This window comes from Anarrhichthys ocellatus, unplaced genomic scaffold (genome assembly GCF_004355925.1).
Source record: "Anarrhichthys ocellatus isolate YVR2014 unplaced genomic scaffold, GSC_Weel_1.0 scaffold18, whole genome shotgun sequence".
In the NCBI taxonomy this organism is placed as follows: Eukaryota; Metazoa; Chordata; class Actinopteri; order Perciformes; family Anarhichadidae; genus Anarrhichthys; species Anarrhichthys ocellatus.
This window is the reverse complement of record NW_022280048.1, coordinates 7,120,118-7,137,443: the sequence shown is the minus strand read 5'-3', so window position 1 is coordinate 7,137,443 and position 17,326 is coordinate 7,120,118. Positions and strand designations below refer to the sequence as shown.

General features: G+C 41.0%; 2 protein-coding genes across 2 annotated transcripts in view; both read right to left on the bottom strand.

Moving 5' to 3' along the window:
- uvrag (UV radiation resistance associated gene) overlaps positions 1–4,395 on the bottom strand; it is a 116,602-nt gene extending 112,207 nt beyond the window's left edge. Inside the window, exons 1-2 of the mRNA XM_031857519.1 lie at positions 4,110–4,395; positions 255–372 (exon numbers count right to left, since the gene is read on the bottom strand). Of these exons, the coding sequence (XP_031713379.1) occupies positions 255–372; positions 4,110–4,214 (223 nt within the window). The 5' untranslated portion in view covers positions 4,215–4,395. The remainder of the gene's footprint in view (positions 1–254; positions 373–4,109) is intronic.
- A 1,559-nt stretch (positions 4,396–5,954) lies between these two features.
- On the bottom strand, positions 5,955–17,061 carry dgat2 (diacylglycerol O-acyltransferase 2). Its single transcript, XM_031857564.1, has 8 exons — positions 16,772–17,061; positions 14,759–14,887; positions 14,421–14,528; positions 13,927–13,997; positions 10,561–10,765; positions 9,760–9,934; positions 7,745–7,947; positions 5,955–7,535 (listed from the first exon to the last, which is right to left on the bottom strand). Exons 1-8 carry the CDS (start codon positions 16,809–16,811, stop codon positions 7,381–7,383), a joined length of 1,086 nt encoding a protein of 361 aa, XP_031713424.1. The 5' UTR covers positions 16,812–17,061; the 3' UTR covers positions 5,955–7,380.
- Between the last annotated feature and the right edge of the window lie 265 nt (positions 17,062–17,326).

The window sequence follows — 17,326 nt, the reverse complement described above, 5'->3', positions numbered from 1 at the left end:
AGTTTGGCTCAAGATGCTCAGTAAATTGCTTTACAAACTAAATCTGTCTTTCATATACTGACAATTAAAGACATTTGGATTTTCATATTTGTCATGACCACCGTGGCTTCTGTACATTAGTTCATAGGGGATGTGGAGTAGCCTGAGAAGTATAGAAAACACATTCAGCTCTCACATACTGTAGGGGAGCAACAAGCTGGTGTGTGTGTGTGTGTGTGTGTGTGTGTGTGTGTGTGAGGGGCGTTACCACTGACCTCTAGATATGCGATCTCCTATACAGAGGTGGAGGGTGAAGTAAGTGTCCAGCAGTGGGGAACCATTCTTGTTGACAATGTTTCTGGCCGCGATGCTCCGGAGATGACGCAATCGTCTCTGTTTGGCCGGGGGGGGGGGGGTAGAAAGAGAAGGAGTGAGAGTGAGGATGGCTAGAGAATAAAGAACAGATATCAGGGCTGCTGTGTTCAGTTTCACTCTGATCATGTGAAGCTTGCAGGCAAATACCATCGAGGCTGTCGTGAATACTGACTGCGTCACAGGACAAGTGAAAAGCCTTCGGGTCAATGAAGTACCACATTCTTTATCCTACACATAATCAGCTTAAAATAGCTGTAGTTTCCCGTGCACAGAGGCACCACCAGCTGTGACAGTCTTCTGGATGTCAGCGGTTCAAATAATAGAGGCATTACATCTTCATGGCAGAATGAAGTAGGCAGTTAGCTCAGGCAGGCATGACAGTCACATGATCACATGGTGTACCAACACTTTTAGCTCTGAAAGGATTTATCAAAGAATCTCCAAAACAAAATGAGCCAAATACAGAAAAAACATCATTTATTAAAATTAAAGCTCTCCATCTACATGGAACAAAAGTCAGTTAATCATCAGTTAATCTTAAAGCCAGCATATACCAGAGATACACAGTAAAGACGAGTAAAGACTTAAAAGAGAAATACCTGCATGACTCATTAGAGAATCTCTAAACCAATCCACCAACATCTGCATTGTTTCAATATTCATCAAAAAAAACCTGCTTCCAAAAATCACTTCAGTCAAAATATCTTTATCTAAAATAAATGACCCTTAAAAAAGCGGTGTGTGTGTGTGTACGTACACAAGAGGCAAAGACGGATGCCATTTGGCAAGTTCCCGCTTCAGGCGAACACACATCACAACTTCCCTCTTGACCAGCAGACCTCTCCTCCTGCAGCCAGACTCAGACTTAATCTAAATCATGGGATTACTTATTAAGATTAAAGGCCTCGCAAACAAAACCCCTGATTGTTCAAGGGACTTTTCACCCACTCCCCTACTTAAAAATGGGAATGCACATTTCTCAATGGGCCAATGTGGACCACATGCAGAGAGGAACGGTTGGGAGTACACTTGTGCAGTATAAAACTACTCTGTATAAAACTACTCTGTATAAAACTACTCTGGTGTTTTGGGCTCTTAACAATAACACTACACTATTATCATAATAGACTAAAATAAAATAAAATCAGACAAAGTCTAACTTAAGTATCACCATTAGTTCTCTGCAGTGATCAAACTGCTCTGATGGTGGAATGTGACAAAGTGATTAACTGGTCCTGTAATGCGTTAACATAAAGTTTTAGTCTGTGCTGCTGTCTGCCCTCATTGATATTTCATGGTTTCAGCTAGCTGTACCTAATAACCTGGTCTAAGCGATGTCACACCGTCAGGTGTTCGTGGGAGTTCCGTGCGGCAGATTTGAGCCGTGCACGTCTAACTTTTTGTAACTACGCGGAGGCAGACGGGCAGAGAAAATGTCCACGCCACAGGCCTTCTGCAGAGTTTAACCAAGGCTTTAGGCAAACACAAAGTAACAAGTAATCGTTGTGCTTGGTCTTTTGGGTTGTAGATACGTCCAATATGAAATTAAAGAAACACAGTCTATTGAGATTAGTCAGGAAATATTTGGTTGTGCAACACCTCCATTATTGCTGAGAGCTGAGGGGAGCCAATCCTGACTCCTAATAGAAACTGTTACCTTTACTGCATAACATCAAATAGGTCATAGATGTAACTTTTGGGAATAAAGTTACAATTATCTTAATTTTCACATTGCACAGGAGACATTTTGTTGAGCGTTGGTTATTGGCATTGCTGTGGCTTTAAAAGGTTTGGCTCCGAGGTGTTTCCAAATAACACTCTCAGTTTTCATAGTAAGTCACAAGTCATCCGTAACAACTCCCACATCAACCATCTCTCTTGAGTTTATCTTTTGGTACTGGGAGCCAGCGGGCCAGCAGAACAATGTTTTACTATGGAGCCAGAGAAGAGTGTGGGAAAAGCTGTTTGACCATGCAAAATATACATGAAACCAGTAATTAGAAATGCATTCGTCACAGCCTTCTCCATGAGAGATCAATCATGTGGGGGAGCATATGAAATGTACATAAAATAACAAATAAAAACACCTTTTTAAAGGGTCGGGTCACCTAAATACAAAAGGGACAATGTTTTCTACTTACCCATAGTAATATAATCTAGTGTAGTTGATTTATTTTTTTGATGATGTTTTAAGATCTGTCTCTGAGATGTCAGCTGTCAGACCAATATGACTCAGAAACTGTTTATTGCTAAGTACGTTACACATACAAGGAATTTGGCTAGGTGATTTTGTGTACAGTAAAAACAGTGCAATAGTATGACATCATTTAAAAATAGAAATGTACAATAAAATATGGTAAACAAACACATAAGAGCACATTACAACAAGTATATGTGATAATAAATGGAATCTCAGTGCTGATAAATCTTTCAAACGTAAGCTTTGAGGAGCACAAATAAAAGCCCATTCATCCCTCCATTGTATTGGGGTGGCTGCAGAAAATTCAAAAGCTCGAACATTTCAAACATTAAACTGAACTTACTTACGTGGTCAGATACCACATGATAACAGAGGAAACATGTTTTTTTTGTAATTTGGGTAAACTGATCCTTTTAAGCAAGTGGGGTTAGAATATGAACAGAAATGTTAACTTAAGCGAGTAACAAGGGACAAAAGAGTTAGTTACTGGTGCAAGACAAAATAATAAATGAAGGCCCAATATAAAATGTCTTGTTTTCCTTATCAATGTTTATACTGCTTAGTATGACCTACTACACGGAGAAGGGTTTTAATCTAATCTAATCAGAACTTTGCACTGATTGTGGAGCCAAGGAATGTAAGGGTTACTGTACATACTGGGATTATTGAAGTGGACTAAAGTGGTTTGATGCAGGCTTTTAGCTGAAACAAGTCCCCTGCTGCATATAGATGCTTCACTCGCTGGATGTTCAGTGCAGATCAGGTGTTTAGGCCTTTAAAGCTGCAGACTATTCATATGATTCTAAAGCCTGAAACTGACATCCAATAATGCATGTTTCTCGCTACAATAAATATCCAACCATTACTGAAAATTACAGTAATGTGCTGGAATGTGTGTCTGTGAGGGGCTGAGCTTACAGTCTGAGGTCGGTAGCCCTAATGAATGAACTGTCAACTGCCAACTTTTTACATGTCTTTTCCAAATGAATGCATCCATGCATGCATGGATAAGTGAATGAATGGGTGAATGGAAGATGCACTTTACTTCCCATGAAAGCACAAATGGAATTAGTTCATGGCCTTGTTATTTTTCATATATCAATAAAATAACTGTATAAGACAATATAACATCACAGTTATGACAGACGATACCCTTCAGCGGAGCTGTCACCTGACGCCAAGTTAAGTTGCCATTAGCAGAAGCGTGCTAGCTTCGTATACAATTAAACGTGAAGAAAGATATATATCCTCAAAATTGGGCAACACGCTGAAAAAAAGCCTGACTCAGAAAGCCCATCACGAGCCTAACTGGTGGTTAGTGTGCCTTGAGTGTCAGTCCAGTTAGCTTACATTAATTTACAGTAAGCTAGCTAACTGCAAGCTAGCAGTTGCTAGCTTACTAGCTAGCCTGACAGGCCCGCCGTGTTCCTCCAGGCAGCAGTTGCAACTGACGTTGTAAACTAATATATAACACACTGAGGCGGCCCAGTCAAAGCTTTCCTGTGTCATTTGAAAGCAGTTCGTAGTAAGCTGGGTTCAGGGGCTTTGCATTTACCTGCTGGGAAGTGAGCTCTACATGCAAGGCTCGAGAGGATGAAGTTCCAGAGTTAGTGACAGAGGCGGCGGGGATGGCGAGAACCCGACCGGTGACGGAGTTCATCCTCCTGTCGGCATCTAGCGGGTCCCCCTCATTCAACAAAACAACCCATCCACGACATCCGGAACACTCGGTTTAAAGTTTGCGAAGCTCCAGGCAAGACATGCAGACACGGCTGTGTGTGAGGGTAAAGCGCTACAGCGGCTGTCAGCTAACCAACGGAACGTAAACAAAGTACAGGCTATTTGGCTACACTTGGTTCGGAAATCGGTATCCGGTTTAGAGGCACGAAATCTAGGCTGCTGATTGGCTCAAAGTAACGCCCGTCACGTAAAGGCGGAGCCTGCTACTGAAAACTCGTGTTACTATTGGTTGTATTATCTGTTTATCTTCCAGGATGGGGCGGGCATCCGTTGAAATCTGTCAAAGCTGCAAAATATAAGGAAATTGCACAGAACAGCGTGACCTGTAGGTGACAGTTAAAAGGTGGCACCCAGACAATGTCTCATCTCTAATCTCCATTAGAGCTAGTACACAAATAACAAAAACTATTCAAATGTATATTGTGCTGGCCATCCAAGTGGCCCTTGTCCACTTTATGTCACTGATTTCCAAGTACTCATTAGAGGAAGATAGAGGAAGTACTGAGGCTCTTCACTGAGTAAAAGTAGTAGCCCAATACCAGTGTAAAATGACTCCATAACAGGTAAAAGTCCTGCATTTAAATTGATACGTAATCAAAAGTACAACAGTACTATCAGCTAAATGTACTTTAAGTATCAAGAAATTCTCTCAATGTAAACTGACAAATGTCATAGTGTTATATATATACTGTATGTTAGGCTTTATAATATTATTGGATTATTACTATGAAATCTGTAACAATGTATCATATTTATAAACTGATCATATGTTTTGTATGTAACATATGGAGCTGCAATGCAATACCTAACTACCGACGTAAGCTAAATGTAGTGCATTAAAAGTATTGAATTAGTATAGTGTGAAAAAAACTCAGGTACATCAAAATTGTACCTATATACAGTACTTGAGTAAATGTACTTTACTTTCCACCACTGCATGATCCCAACGCCTATTACTGTACTGTGTGATTTGTGGAAGCTTTGCTCATCCTGACTGCAGTATATTAAGCAACCATCAGAGGGCAGCATCAGACACAGGGTTCTGTTTCCTCTGGGACATTGGACTTCACAATAATATATTGATTGCTTTCTCTGTCTTGTGTTCTTCAGACAGTACCTGCATAGTTTGGAAAATGGCTTGTTGGTGTACAAAATAAACTTATTAGAGAACATACTTTTGTTTCACCACATTTTAAATATTGTAAAACACAATATTGAGGGATATAGCACTTTTTACACCACTATAATTTACAACTAAAGATACCTCAAAATGCCAGAAATGCCAAAAATTGTCTTTTATATTCTTTGTGCATGTGTGACTCCATGAGAGTATAATGTGAATATTTCCCTAAAACTAAAATCTAAAACAGAATTGTGCAACTTTATGGTTTGTTGCAATTTTGTCTATTTCCAAAATAATTTAATGGCAGCCATTTTACAATGCAGTAAGAAAAACAAATATACTAGAAACTAACTCGAGGGCATCTGTATGTTGAGGGGCTGTAAGCAATGTCGAATGTGCTCAAACATGAGGCCTCAAAGAAGTCACAATCTTGAGGTAAATTGGAAAAAATGATGCAGCACTAGAAATAAATAAATAAATAGTGTTTGGGAAAATGTTTCCAAAAACAAGACACAAAAACACACATCTACTTCTGAAAACATACAAAAATTTAATTTAAATATTGGCAGACGGACGATGCCATTTATCATATTGACAGATCTCTCTTGCCGTTTATTTCTTGCAAATTTCTTGCACATGGATTACACTGCTGTCTATAAGAAGGCACAGTGGTGAAACCAGAGAAAATGGCTCTTCAAATGACAATCTGATAATTAACTGCCCCATCTTCATGGCCGTCAACATCGCACACACTTACTTACTTCGATAATTCCCGGGATGTGTTCCATACCCACATACTCTTATTTCACAAAAGTACTGGTGGCAGCCTCGAAACATAACATAGTACCAGTAATACGACTGGTATCATCCCTTGATTTTTCAATTATCACCCATTGTACGGTTACAAAACACATTCACCGTACACCGGAATCCTCAAACATTCAGGATTTTCACCCACAAAACATGATCTTCTTCAACTGCAGCTCAATACCTTCATTTTACAGAAGTTACAAGACATCAGTGTGGTTTTTGTTGCATTGACAAAACACACCCGTCCAGACCTGGACACCACTAGGACCAGAAAGGGAAATCAAGACAAGCAGCACAAGGACAGTCTTGGAAAATTTCTCATATCAAAAAGGCATAAAAAACCTCAGAAGGTAATCAGCAATACGAAAAGTGCATCAGAAATATCTACTGAAGGAGGGTACTAAAACAGTCTCGTTCCTCTCTACAGCATACAATTAATACTTTATGGCGTTATAAATCACAGGCACACATGTACATGCGTATGCATTCATAATATGTACTGTATATCCATCCTGTAGAATTCCATCACTTTTGGCTTTTATACAGGAGAAATACACACCTGTGTGGGGACAACCTAGATCTTTGGCTCAATTAAACTTTGGGCTTATCGTCCCAATAATGAAGTGGTATCTTCCATTTGCATCGTTTGTGCATTAAGCATATACTGTAATAGGATTTAAAGAGCTTGGGGAGAATTACATGGCTGCATGAGTGAAAGACAAAAGCATTGGCACTTCTCTAAAGTTTTGCATGTTACCATGCTAGTGGAACTTTCCCCCCTCTGCACCGATAAACACAAACCAAACCCAATGCCTTCAATGAGACATGGAAACCACAATGGCATAATTGTTGATGTGGGATTTGGTATAAAAACTGAGACGGTTCTCCTCGATTGCAGCAGCAGGGAGAGGTGCCTGTTCTTCAAACCTGCCATTTCCTGAGAATGAATTATGCCATGTGTGTGTCTATGTGTGTGAAACGATGCAGAGAGCAGATGTTTCTTTAGCAAAAGTGCTCATGTGCAGAGCTTGCAGTCCAGAGATAATCCAAAATCGGGCATCAAGATAGGATGCGGGCCGGGGTGGGGAAGGGGGTGGAGGGGTCTGAAGATGCTGTCAAAAGTTCAAAGCTTCAACAGAGCCCCCTTGTCCTTTCACTGGATGTACAGGACGTCGCTCTCTTTCAGTCCGAAGCGGGTCTTGTACTTGTCAAAAAGGCACTGCAGGGACCTGATGTACATTGCGTGGTACAGACCCACCATCTCCTCAGTTGGATCCTCAATTTTTGGCACTGTGATTGGCTCTCCAACTATAATAAGAATAGGAGAGAGGGTTAAAACAAAGAGCTGATCAAACAAACTTCGGTTGAAGTTCAACCATTAATATAGCGTGCTGGTCGGACGAAGCAAATACGGTTACTGTACTAAAATAGCAGAGTATTGTTGACATTTTCACAGATAACCCAAATCTGTATCTTCGTCAATCGCTCTAACCAAACATTAGCTTGAACAAACTTGCCTATGGTGGTGATAGGATTGCCATAAGGCACAATGCCCCAGGAGTTGCCGAAGAATAGGCCACATCCATGGAAGAGGCATGGGGCAAAGCCTATGATCTTCTGCAACCTCCTTTGGAGAGACCGCCAGTAGGTCCCCTCCTCGAAGATCACCTGCTTGTAGGCATCGTTCTCTCCAAAGGAATACACTGGAACCAGGTCAGACCTGAGGAAACACAGAGGAGGTTACTCAACAAACTGTCCCCTAAATGTCCACTTACAAAAGTAGGACAATGCCAAGCAGGATGTTTCTAGAATTTAAACATCTAAAATCAGCAACAACATGAAGGAAACAAGTCAAATACAACAAGTGTCTAGTGGTAGATATATAGGAAGAAGAAATAGAATAGGAGTAGAACGGAATTAGCAAGCTAGCTAACAAGCCAGCTGTTTGCTAGCTAGTAAGCTAGCTCGCTTGTTAATTCCACCATGCTTTAATGCTACACTGGTTACAGAAAATGAGCCGTACAGAGTTGCCACTCATCTAGTGAAAGCAATGTGCTTTCCTGTGTGTGGAGGAAGCATCAAGTTGTTAAATTCTGTGTTTCCGAAAGTCAGTTTAGTTTATGCGGATGTTAGCTCGCTACAATGGTCACAACGGCAAAAGTACACATAAAAATGGCCACCACTCTGACCATCCTGCTATATTGATTTAAATGGAAATGTCCATTCTACTCCTATTTTATTTCGATGGGTGTAGACCTAACGAATGTGAAACAATAAAAAAGGTTCTGATGAGGAAAAAAACTCACAGAAAGCCTGTTAAATAAAAACTGTCCTCGGGCTGAAACATAAACTTTGCAAACTTGTTTGATTAACTGTATACCGAAATCATATGCACCAATATTTGTATTATTATATTACAATCATATCTGTTAATCCAATGGATTTAAAAACAAGTAGGGCACTCGAAGACTCACTTTACCTGTAATAGCCATCCTATTTAACTGAATAACTGTTTTATATTCGTGTCTCTAGCACAAAAACAATCAAACTGGAGGTTTTTTTTGTTGTGGTTTTAAATATGCAATATGATAGTTCTTATTATTAATCAGTAGGTCATGATAATTAACACGTAGGCAGACTGCTGTAGTTTCCAGTTGCCTTGCCCGGTATGGCAGTTATAAAAGAGTTTATATAATCAGGAAATGTTCTGGATTGGTATTAAAACTATATTAGAGCTCACGACACCCTCATTAAAAGGTTACAGACTTCTGTAAGCTGTGATTTTGACCTTCTCACAATGTTTATTTACAATATGGCCTGAAATGATGAAACTATCCCAGATTTTACAGGCGATAAGAAATAAAATGTCCCAAAAAATAAACATAATTGTGTGGTTCAGAAAATAGATTTATAGCAACCAGAATATTCTGTATACTGTCCTCATATCTACGTTGGACATAAATACAAATAAATTTGTGATTGCAAACCTTAAAATTGCACTTTTTACTCTATTTTCTGCAGAAATCAACTTAAGTGTTGTTATTCAACCGGTTTTAACATAATCTTTATCTTATAAGCATCAACATCAAACCATAAAAGCTCCAGAAAGTGAACCCAAAGTGACCTCAGTTCACAGCCCAGGCTTATTTTCAGTTATGAATGAAATTCTGCATAACTTAAATAACTTGTCTCTTATAGCAAGCTCTAAGCTCCTTTTAAAATGCTGTGATAACCAACAGCTATATAATCAGGCTTGTTTGGGTTAAGGAGACACAAACCCGGCCCACTTAATGGTTATAGTGATTAAAGCATGGCTGAGCACAAGCAGCTCCGAGCTTTATGGGGGACAAAACCGCACATTCATAAAAGATTCGGCGATGCTCTCTGTGAGGTAAATTTGACCTTCTTGTGAGTAATAATTGGTTATTCATTCCAATGAGTCACCGCAGCCCTGAGAATGACATCTTTTCAAATTCAAATCAGATCGGTCGAGGCTGTGTTTAGTCTGCGAGGCGTTGTGCAGCCAGCTCACCCTTTCTGCAGGGCCAGCCTCACAAAGCCTTTACGGTTCTTCAGGGTGACGATGTTCATGCCCGGCGCGCACTGCAGAGACTCCGACGCTCCTCCGATAACGATGACCACAGCATTTCCCGTCCCGTTGCACGACAGCAGATAGTCGATGGAGTTCTTGTTCACTGGACAGATACCTGAGGAACAAAAAAACAAAAAAAGATATGGAAAGATGAATGAAACTGCAGTAAAGAAGCAGTGCACAACAGGAAAATACACTGACCTATTAAGTCTGCTAACATCTTCTTAATCCTATTAGATCGGGTGAAATACTGGCTGCAAATATTGTAATTCTAAGTCTTTTTAGACTCCGCTTTATTGTACTTAATGCAATGCTCTATGAGGCAAACCCCACAAGTCTAGTACGTACGTAAAATTAAAAAAAGCAAAATCTGATCTACGGCAGCTGAAAATAACAAAAAAACAGTCTCAAAACAACAGAACATTTGCAAAGATTGTTGCATTACACATTATCGCAAAGAAAGTTCAACAGAGCAATTTACCGATGAAGCTTTCAAAACAACATGTACAGCGACCTATAGTACCCTAAGGGAGTAGGTACAGTATCTGTGGGTAAAGCTGAACAGCAAACAGCCCTTCAGACCATAACAGTTACAGCTCTATCAAACAGTGAAATCAGCACATTCAGGCAAACAGAAGCTATTTCAGCTGTGCAACAGGACAAAGGTCCGCTCTCTTACAGATACAGCTATCTGTTTTTTCAAGGACTCAGACGAGCCTTCGTTGCTCCTCATTGTCTCACCTCCAGACATCAGGTAGTCTCGAAGGACGGGCAAGCGGAAGTTTCCCGCCAGGGTTGCCAGGGAGGGCTTGATTCCCGGGAATTTCTTGGTGAAGCCCGTAGCCTCGGTCCCGAAGTTGCAGAAAGCACCGAAACAGAGGATGCCGTGCGGGTGGTAGCCAAAGATGTAGTTCCGGCTGGGCAGCAGCTTGTGGGTTTTAATTAGCTGCAGGACAATAGCACAAAGCGGACCAGTGTGAGGCTGATTTCCACACTGCAGAACATCTGATTGGAGAAATGTCATGTTATCGACCAGTATGGCTTAAGGGCTTGAGAACATAAGCGGTGTACCAGTTCCACACTAAATACGTATTTTACACTTCATAAAATACAGTCTAATCTCAAGTTTTGTCATTTACTGGATCCGGTCTGGTTCAGTTTATTCCTATAATTTATTTGATTGTGTAACACTCTTTGTAACATTATTGTGGAGATGTATCATACAAATAATCATTCTAATCTTTATGACTTTTTGCAGTTAGTAGTATATACACACACACACACACACACACACACACACACATATATATATATATATATATATATATATATACATATACATATACACATACACACAATACATCAACATAATTTATTTATGAATGTAAAATATTCAATTTACAATGTTTTAAACCTTCACATCTGGGAAGCTGGAACCTGTTATTTATTTTACGATAAATAGATTATCATCATAGCTGCCAATCAATGTTGTCGATGGTCTGATTGATCATTCTCTGACATGTGAGAGGACAAAGCTGATTTAAACTGTGAGGTTTAAATTGACAGTGACGGTGGAAAAGAAATGAAAATGATTTCCAGAAATGAAACGGTTTTCTGGGTTTGAGTCAAGACCTAATTCATCACCATCCACTGTCAGTTTGTCAGTTTGTCACTCTGCCACGCGCTTTGTGCTGTGTCGTTTGTTTTTTTCAGAATGCATACTGTTTTTAAAAATAAAATAACTAAAACAATAGACTTAAACTTTATCCACAATGTCAGAGATCGAGCACCGTGTTCCGTACGCATTGTATGTGGCTATGTATTTTGAGTATGAAGAGTATAACTATCAGACTTTTCCAGAAGGAACAAGCTACACACTGAAGGTCAGCTTAGAAGAAGTGTGTGGGATGAATTCAGGATACAGCTCATGTTTTTAGCAGAACGAGGACATCCTTATCAGCTCGAAACCGACATACCCTCCTCTGTCTGCTCAAGTGCACTCATAAAATAATGTCCCACTTCACATGTTGCTCATGTAGATCATATTGGCAGCAATACACTTTAAACACAGTATTATTTGAACGTCTTGGTTTCATCTTGAACTTGTAAAATTGCACAATATCATAAGAAACTATAACTGTGCTCTGATCTGCACTATAGACTTGATTCCATCACCGTGTGTACACAAAGCTCCCTTTGTCGCTGGTCAAACACAACCGTTGCATAACCACATTAGCAAAAGGAGATCACATCGAAGATCTCCATAGTACCGCAGGACTCCACCTGGCTGGCATGGCAGATGTAGAAAGATTACAGTAGGACCACGGGAGATGTGACCAGCATTTAAAAGTCATATTTGCGCAAAGTCAAATAAAAGCTCTGTCTCTATATCGATAGAGATATAGTCGTACATTGATAACAGTCGAGCCGTATCCAAGCACCGCCCACCGACCAGGTGCCTATTTGAGGTGAGAAATAGTCAATGGAAAGTCACTAGGATCACTAAAAAGAGGCAGAGGAACCTGCTTTATTCACTGATTATATGTCTCATGTACTACTGTCATAGTGACAGTTTGAGCAAATATTTAAAAAAGGATTTTATTAAACAACACCTTATATAAGGAGAGGAGACAGTAAAGAGCTAGAGGCTGTAGATTCACTGGTTACTGCATAGAAGCACTAGTATCACAGAAGAGTCTTTGTTTGTAGTGCTGAGGCAGACGTTGATGTAACACTCAGCAGGTATTACAGTCCTCACTTTGATTTTAAGGCTGGTTTGGACCTTGACCAGTTGGCTTCCAACTCGTATAAATAATAGCCCTTGCCCTACAGTCAATTGATGGCCCTGCAGATATATTCTGGTTATTTTGAGCTACGAGACCTTTTCAACTCTGCTGCGAGAAATAAACGATCAACCACACTCTCATCTCATGTCGGTAGTTAATAACCGACATTTGACAGAAACATAAAACTTCGCACAACACCAAAAAAGAAATAAATAAAAAAGAAAAGAAAAGAAACAACGATCAATTTATGTCTTGCAGCGATATTGGGATTAAAACGAGAGACGTGTGAAGAGTCAGCTGGCATCGGGCGGGTGACAAGACGATGATCTCATCAAGCCACTGAGACAAATGGCTGCATGGAACACACTGTAAAGATCGATGAGATGAGCAAAGTTCATCTACAAAGAGTGGGACTTCAAATTCCTCCCGCCCTGTTTTTCTGCTGTACAGAGTGTAGAAACATCAATGCATCAATGCAGGATCTTTTTCTACACTGATCATCTTTGTTTTTTGTTTCAATCATGTCGCGTATAAAATGCCACAAAATACTGAATAATGTCCATCACATTATCCTAGGAGACATCATCAAATGTAAACCGACAAAAAAATAAACAATTAATCTTACTGGAGGAGCAGGAACAATATAAGGTTTGGTTTAAGAACGATGATCAAAATAGTTGCCGATTTTGTGTGGAAGTCCACTAATCAATTAAGCAACCAACTGTTGCAGCTCTCAGCTGTACGAGAGTGACGATTCAATAAAAGAATCCCATGATAACTAGCTGAACAAACTCCACCCATGACAAACTCAACCCATGACTTCTGGCTTCTTCAGTGACAGTTTAGTCCTGCACAGTTACAGTACAGTGTGTTTGCCATAATCAGCATTGCCCTCTCATCTAAAAGATGCTACCTGAGGGCCAAACAAGCTAAGCACTGCTCCTTGGCCTATCAGGTATGACAAAGTCTAAAACTCCTGACCGACGTCAAGCACTCATCACAATCACCACGGGACAAGGAACAGCATGGAGCCGACAGCTGATACCCCATCCAACCCCTGATAAGCTTATCTACAATGTCAAACCTGTACATGACTGCAGATCGATGAACCAACTAAGTCTTACAATACTGAAGCACACAAGTCTTAAGAACGTTTTGTGTGGCGGCACAAAACAGGCGAGGCCGAGCACGCTTTCATGGTTCATCTCCCTACTGGTTGCAATCCCGACGTTTCCATAGCTCCACTGTTCTCTTGAATTTTCAAGGTTGGGGTTAGGTCAATTTAGCGACGGCACACCAAGACTCTGACAAATGTACCCACCCTGATTGGGAAGTAGTCTCGGAAATATGTCCACACTGTCCAGTTTCTCACCCAAGAGGACCTCCTGCCACCTGAGGAGGACATTACAGATTATTACACATATACAGCCGCAACCAACAATTCATCCGTTAATATTCTTTTTGACTATTCCATTAAAATGGTAGGGGAGGTAATGTTCTTCCAATAACAATTACATTACATTTTTTTAATTAGTGAATCATTTAGTCTACAAGATGTCAGAAAAATAGTAGAGTCCAAAGTAACCTGTTTTATCGGACGACAAAAATAGTTTTCTTTTACTATCAACGAAACGCTGAACGCTAACGAAACTATGCCAAGCTGTACTTTGGCATCGTGCTGTGCTTTGAGCTAGATGCTTACATCTGCATGCTAACATAATAATGTTTGGCAGGCACATGTTTACCATCCCTAAACATGGGGGTCAAAATTGGACTATTATGCAACAGTGATGTTTCGAGATTTTAATGTCTTGCCTTGTTTCGGGGTGTTCCAGTCAACGATGAGCCAGGCGGTGTAAATGGCAGAAATAAGCCAGCAGTCAGTGCAGAACATGTAGATCAGTAGCACAGTGCAGGCAGCACCTGGAGGGAGAGAAGAGAGACGGTACAATCAAGCACTTGACCAGAAATAAACAGTAATCTTAGGCTAAACTAAAGGCTAAAATATTCTGCCAAGAGCTAAGAGAGCAGTATATGCGTGCAGGTCAGAGATCCGACCTCCTCCTCGTGAGACTAATGAGAGTACAAGCTAAATCTTCAAGCTTTCTTTAGGCGAAAAAGGCCCGGCGGCGCCCACAAACGCACTCACTTACCCATGGCCAAGAAGCTGATGACCCATTGCAGCACGGAGATGACCTGCAGGTGTTTTTCCATCTTGGATCTGCAGGGCCAAAAAGCCACGGACAGGTCCTGCAGGGCAGAGAGGATGCTGCAGCCGGTGCCTGGAGGCAAAAGATGACAAATGATAAAAAGGAGAGTTTTATCAAAACTGTCAAATGTCCATGCGGGTGGATTATTGAAGGCACGGTTACGGACGCTTAAATGGATGAGGGAGAGAAGCGTTGACAAGTAAAGTATCACTTTTTTACTCCTAGTTTGAGTTTAACAAACCCAAAGGTGGACATTAAACAAAACAACTGAGCAGCCCTACATTTCCAAACTTTTTAGCCGCAGCCTCAACTACTCACCAGCTCTTTTCAGTCACCAGCCCGTGAAGGCAAAGCCATCAGCTGCGTGTGAGGAGAGACCGCGAGCATGAAGTGACGGACACATTAAGAGCCTCCCGAGCAAGTCAAGCTCGAACCGCTGAGAGCCAATTAGATGAAGATCTCCCCTCCAGGACAACACGGCCGTCTACTCTAATCCCATCTATGCACACTGAAAATAACCCAGGACCGGGCTGCTGCTGCTGGTAATGACTTTAAACTATGATGCTATGACGGCTTATAGGCTGTCGCTGCTTGAACCAGTGCCAGGAGAGGGACTGAACCTCGGTCGAGATGCAGCCGGTGACCGGTTCACAGCTGAATGGACCCACTTACAGTAGGCTATGTGCTCTCCGAGTCCGGCTGGGAGCCAGATCAAACTGGTCAGCATGCAGAGAGGTACACACACACTATCAGATAAAGCAAGGTGGACCATGTGCTCATGGATGGATTACTGAACAAGCCAGGCACAGGCCCAGGGGCCCAAAGTGTTAGGGGGCCCTCCCTGAACTTTGCTTGGAAAATGTCACTCAAAGAGACACATACTGAGAGACTGAGAGACTCAAAATGACCATAAAGAGACACAAAACAACTGCAAAGACACAAAATAACTACAAAAATGGACAAAAAAAACACAAAGGCACACAAAACACCCAAAAGAAAGAGATCAAATAACCATAAAGACGCATACGACTGCAAAGAGACGCAAAAAGACTACAAACTAACATGAAACAACTACAAAGAGACGCAAAAAAAATGTTGGACGTTGATTTTGGTCGCTGTAATTGTGTCAACATTCCCATAATGGCCGTGAAGACATCCATTCCTAAAGCCATTTCAGTTACATTACATTACATTACAGTCATTTATCAGACGCTTTTATCCAAAGCGACGTAACAATTCAGATTCTATCACAATTCTACACCGTAGCCACAGCTACGGGAGCAATTTTGGGGTTAAGTGTCTTGCTCAAGGACACATCAACATGCAACTAGTGGAGCCTGAGCCGGGGATCGAACTTGTACATTCACATTTAAAACTTCATTAAGACTAAAATTCTAAATATTTCAGCTGCAGAAAAATGGGTTGCAATAAAGCTTGTTGTTTGTTAGAAAGCAGTGGCATTGAGAGACACAAACACTGTGATGATGACATTCAGTGGTAAATCTATAGGTCTTTTTTACTCTCCTTTAGTATCACCGGGTACATGCAGTGTCTTTGTAGCACATGTAAAATGAGTTGCTTTTGATAATGTATCACTATTTTTATTTTTCAAAAACTTTTAAAAAATGATACTTTTTCAATTTGAAAATACCTTCATTATTATTATGACATTTTTTTAAAAGTGAAAATCATTTTTAAAAAAATAGGTCATAATAATAAGGTATTTTAAAATTATAGTTGTGTTTGTATGTGTGTGTATCTTCACGCAGAATAAAACATGACAGGTTCAAACTGGCATGTGTGTGTGTGTGTGTGTGTGTGTGTGTGTGTGTGTGTGTGTGTGTTCCACGTCGCCCTGATTCTTCCCAAAGACTCCCGATTAGTTTGTCCACCTCCACTGCGCTGTTTCTCGCCGTAGCCCGCCTTGTGCCCCTCACAGCCAGAACACCGGCTTACCTTTGAGGACGCCAGAGTACGCAGCCAGAATGGTCTTCATATCTGATCCTTCTTAGATGGAGAGAGAGACAGAGAGGTAAAAAAACAAAAAACCTCAAGATGTTTTCTCGCTGTTTGGATGTCACAAGTCTGACCCTACGGCTCCCCTGACACGGCTGCCTTCAACTGCGGCACGCAGACGCGCCGAGCCGGCATTTAATCAGCGCGGGGAGGAGCGAACGGAGACGTGCGCGAGAGAGAAAAGTGTATCAATAATGTTGCACGGGGAGTCTGGACGTGATAGCAGCAACACGTAGGATCTCTCTCTCTCTCTCTCGCTGTCTGTTTCTGTATTTATTGGGGCAGTCACGTGGGTGAGCTGTGAAAAACACCCAGCATGTATTGACCATTGATCCCCTGTCTTGCCTCCCCTCGGTGTCTCAAGTCTGGGTCTTTGGGGGGTTGGATGAGACAGATAGAAGTGTGTTTCATAACTGCCACTGTTACAGTCCTGCTGTGTGATAATGTTCTTCTGAACGTGCTCTGGCTAGTCAGCTTTTTATTCCTGATTTGATG

Excerpts from the sequence above, each read along its gene's own strand:
- dgat2 (XM_031857564.1), bottom strand. The coding sequence starts at position 16,811 with ATGAAGACCATTCTGGCTGCGTACTCTGGCGTCCTCAAAG. Across the intron at positions 14,529-14,758 it reads CATCAGCTTCTTGGCCATGG|GTGCTGCCTGCACTGTGCTA; the intron begins GTAAGTGAGTGC and ends CTCTCCCTCCAG. Across the intron at positions 13,998-14,420 it reads CTGGAACACCCCGAAACAAG|GTGGCAGGAGGTCCTCTTGG; the intron begins GCAAGACATTAA and ends TGTCCTCCTCAG.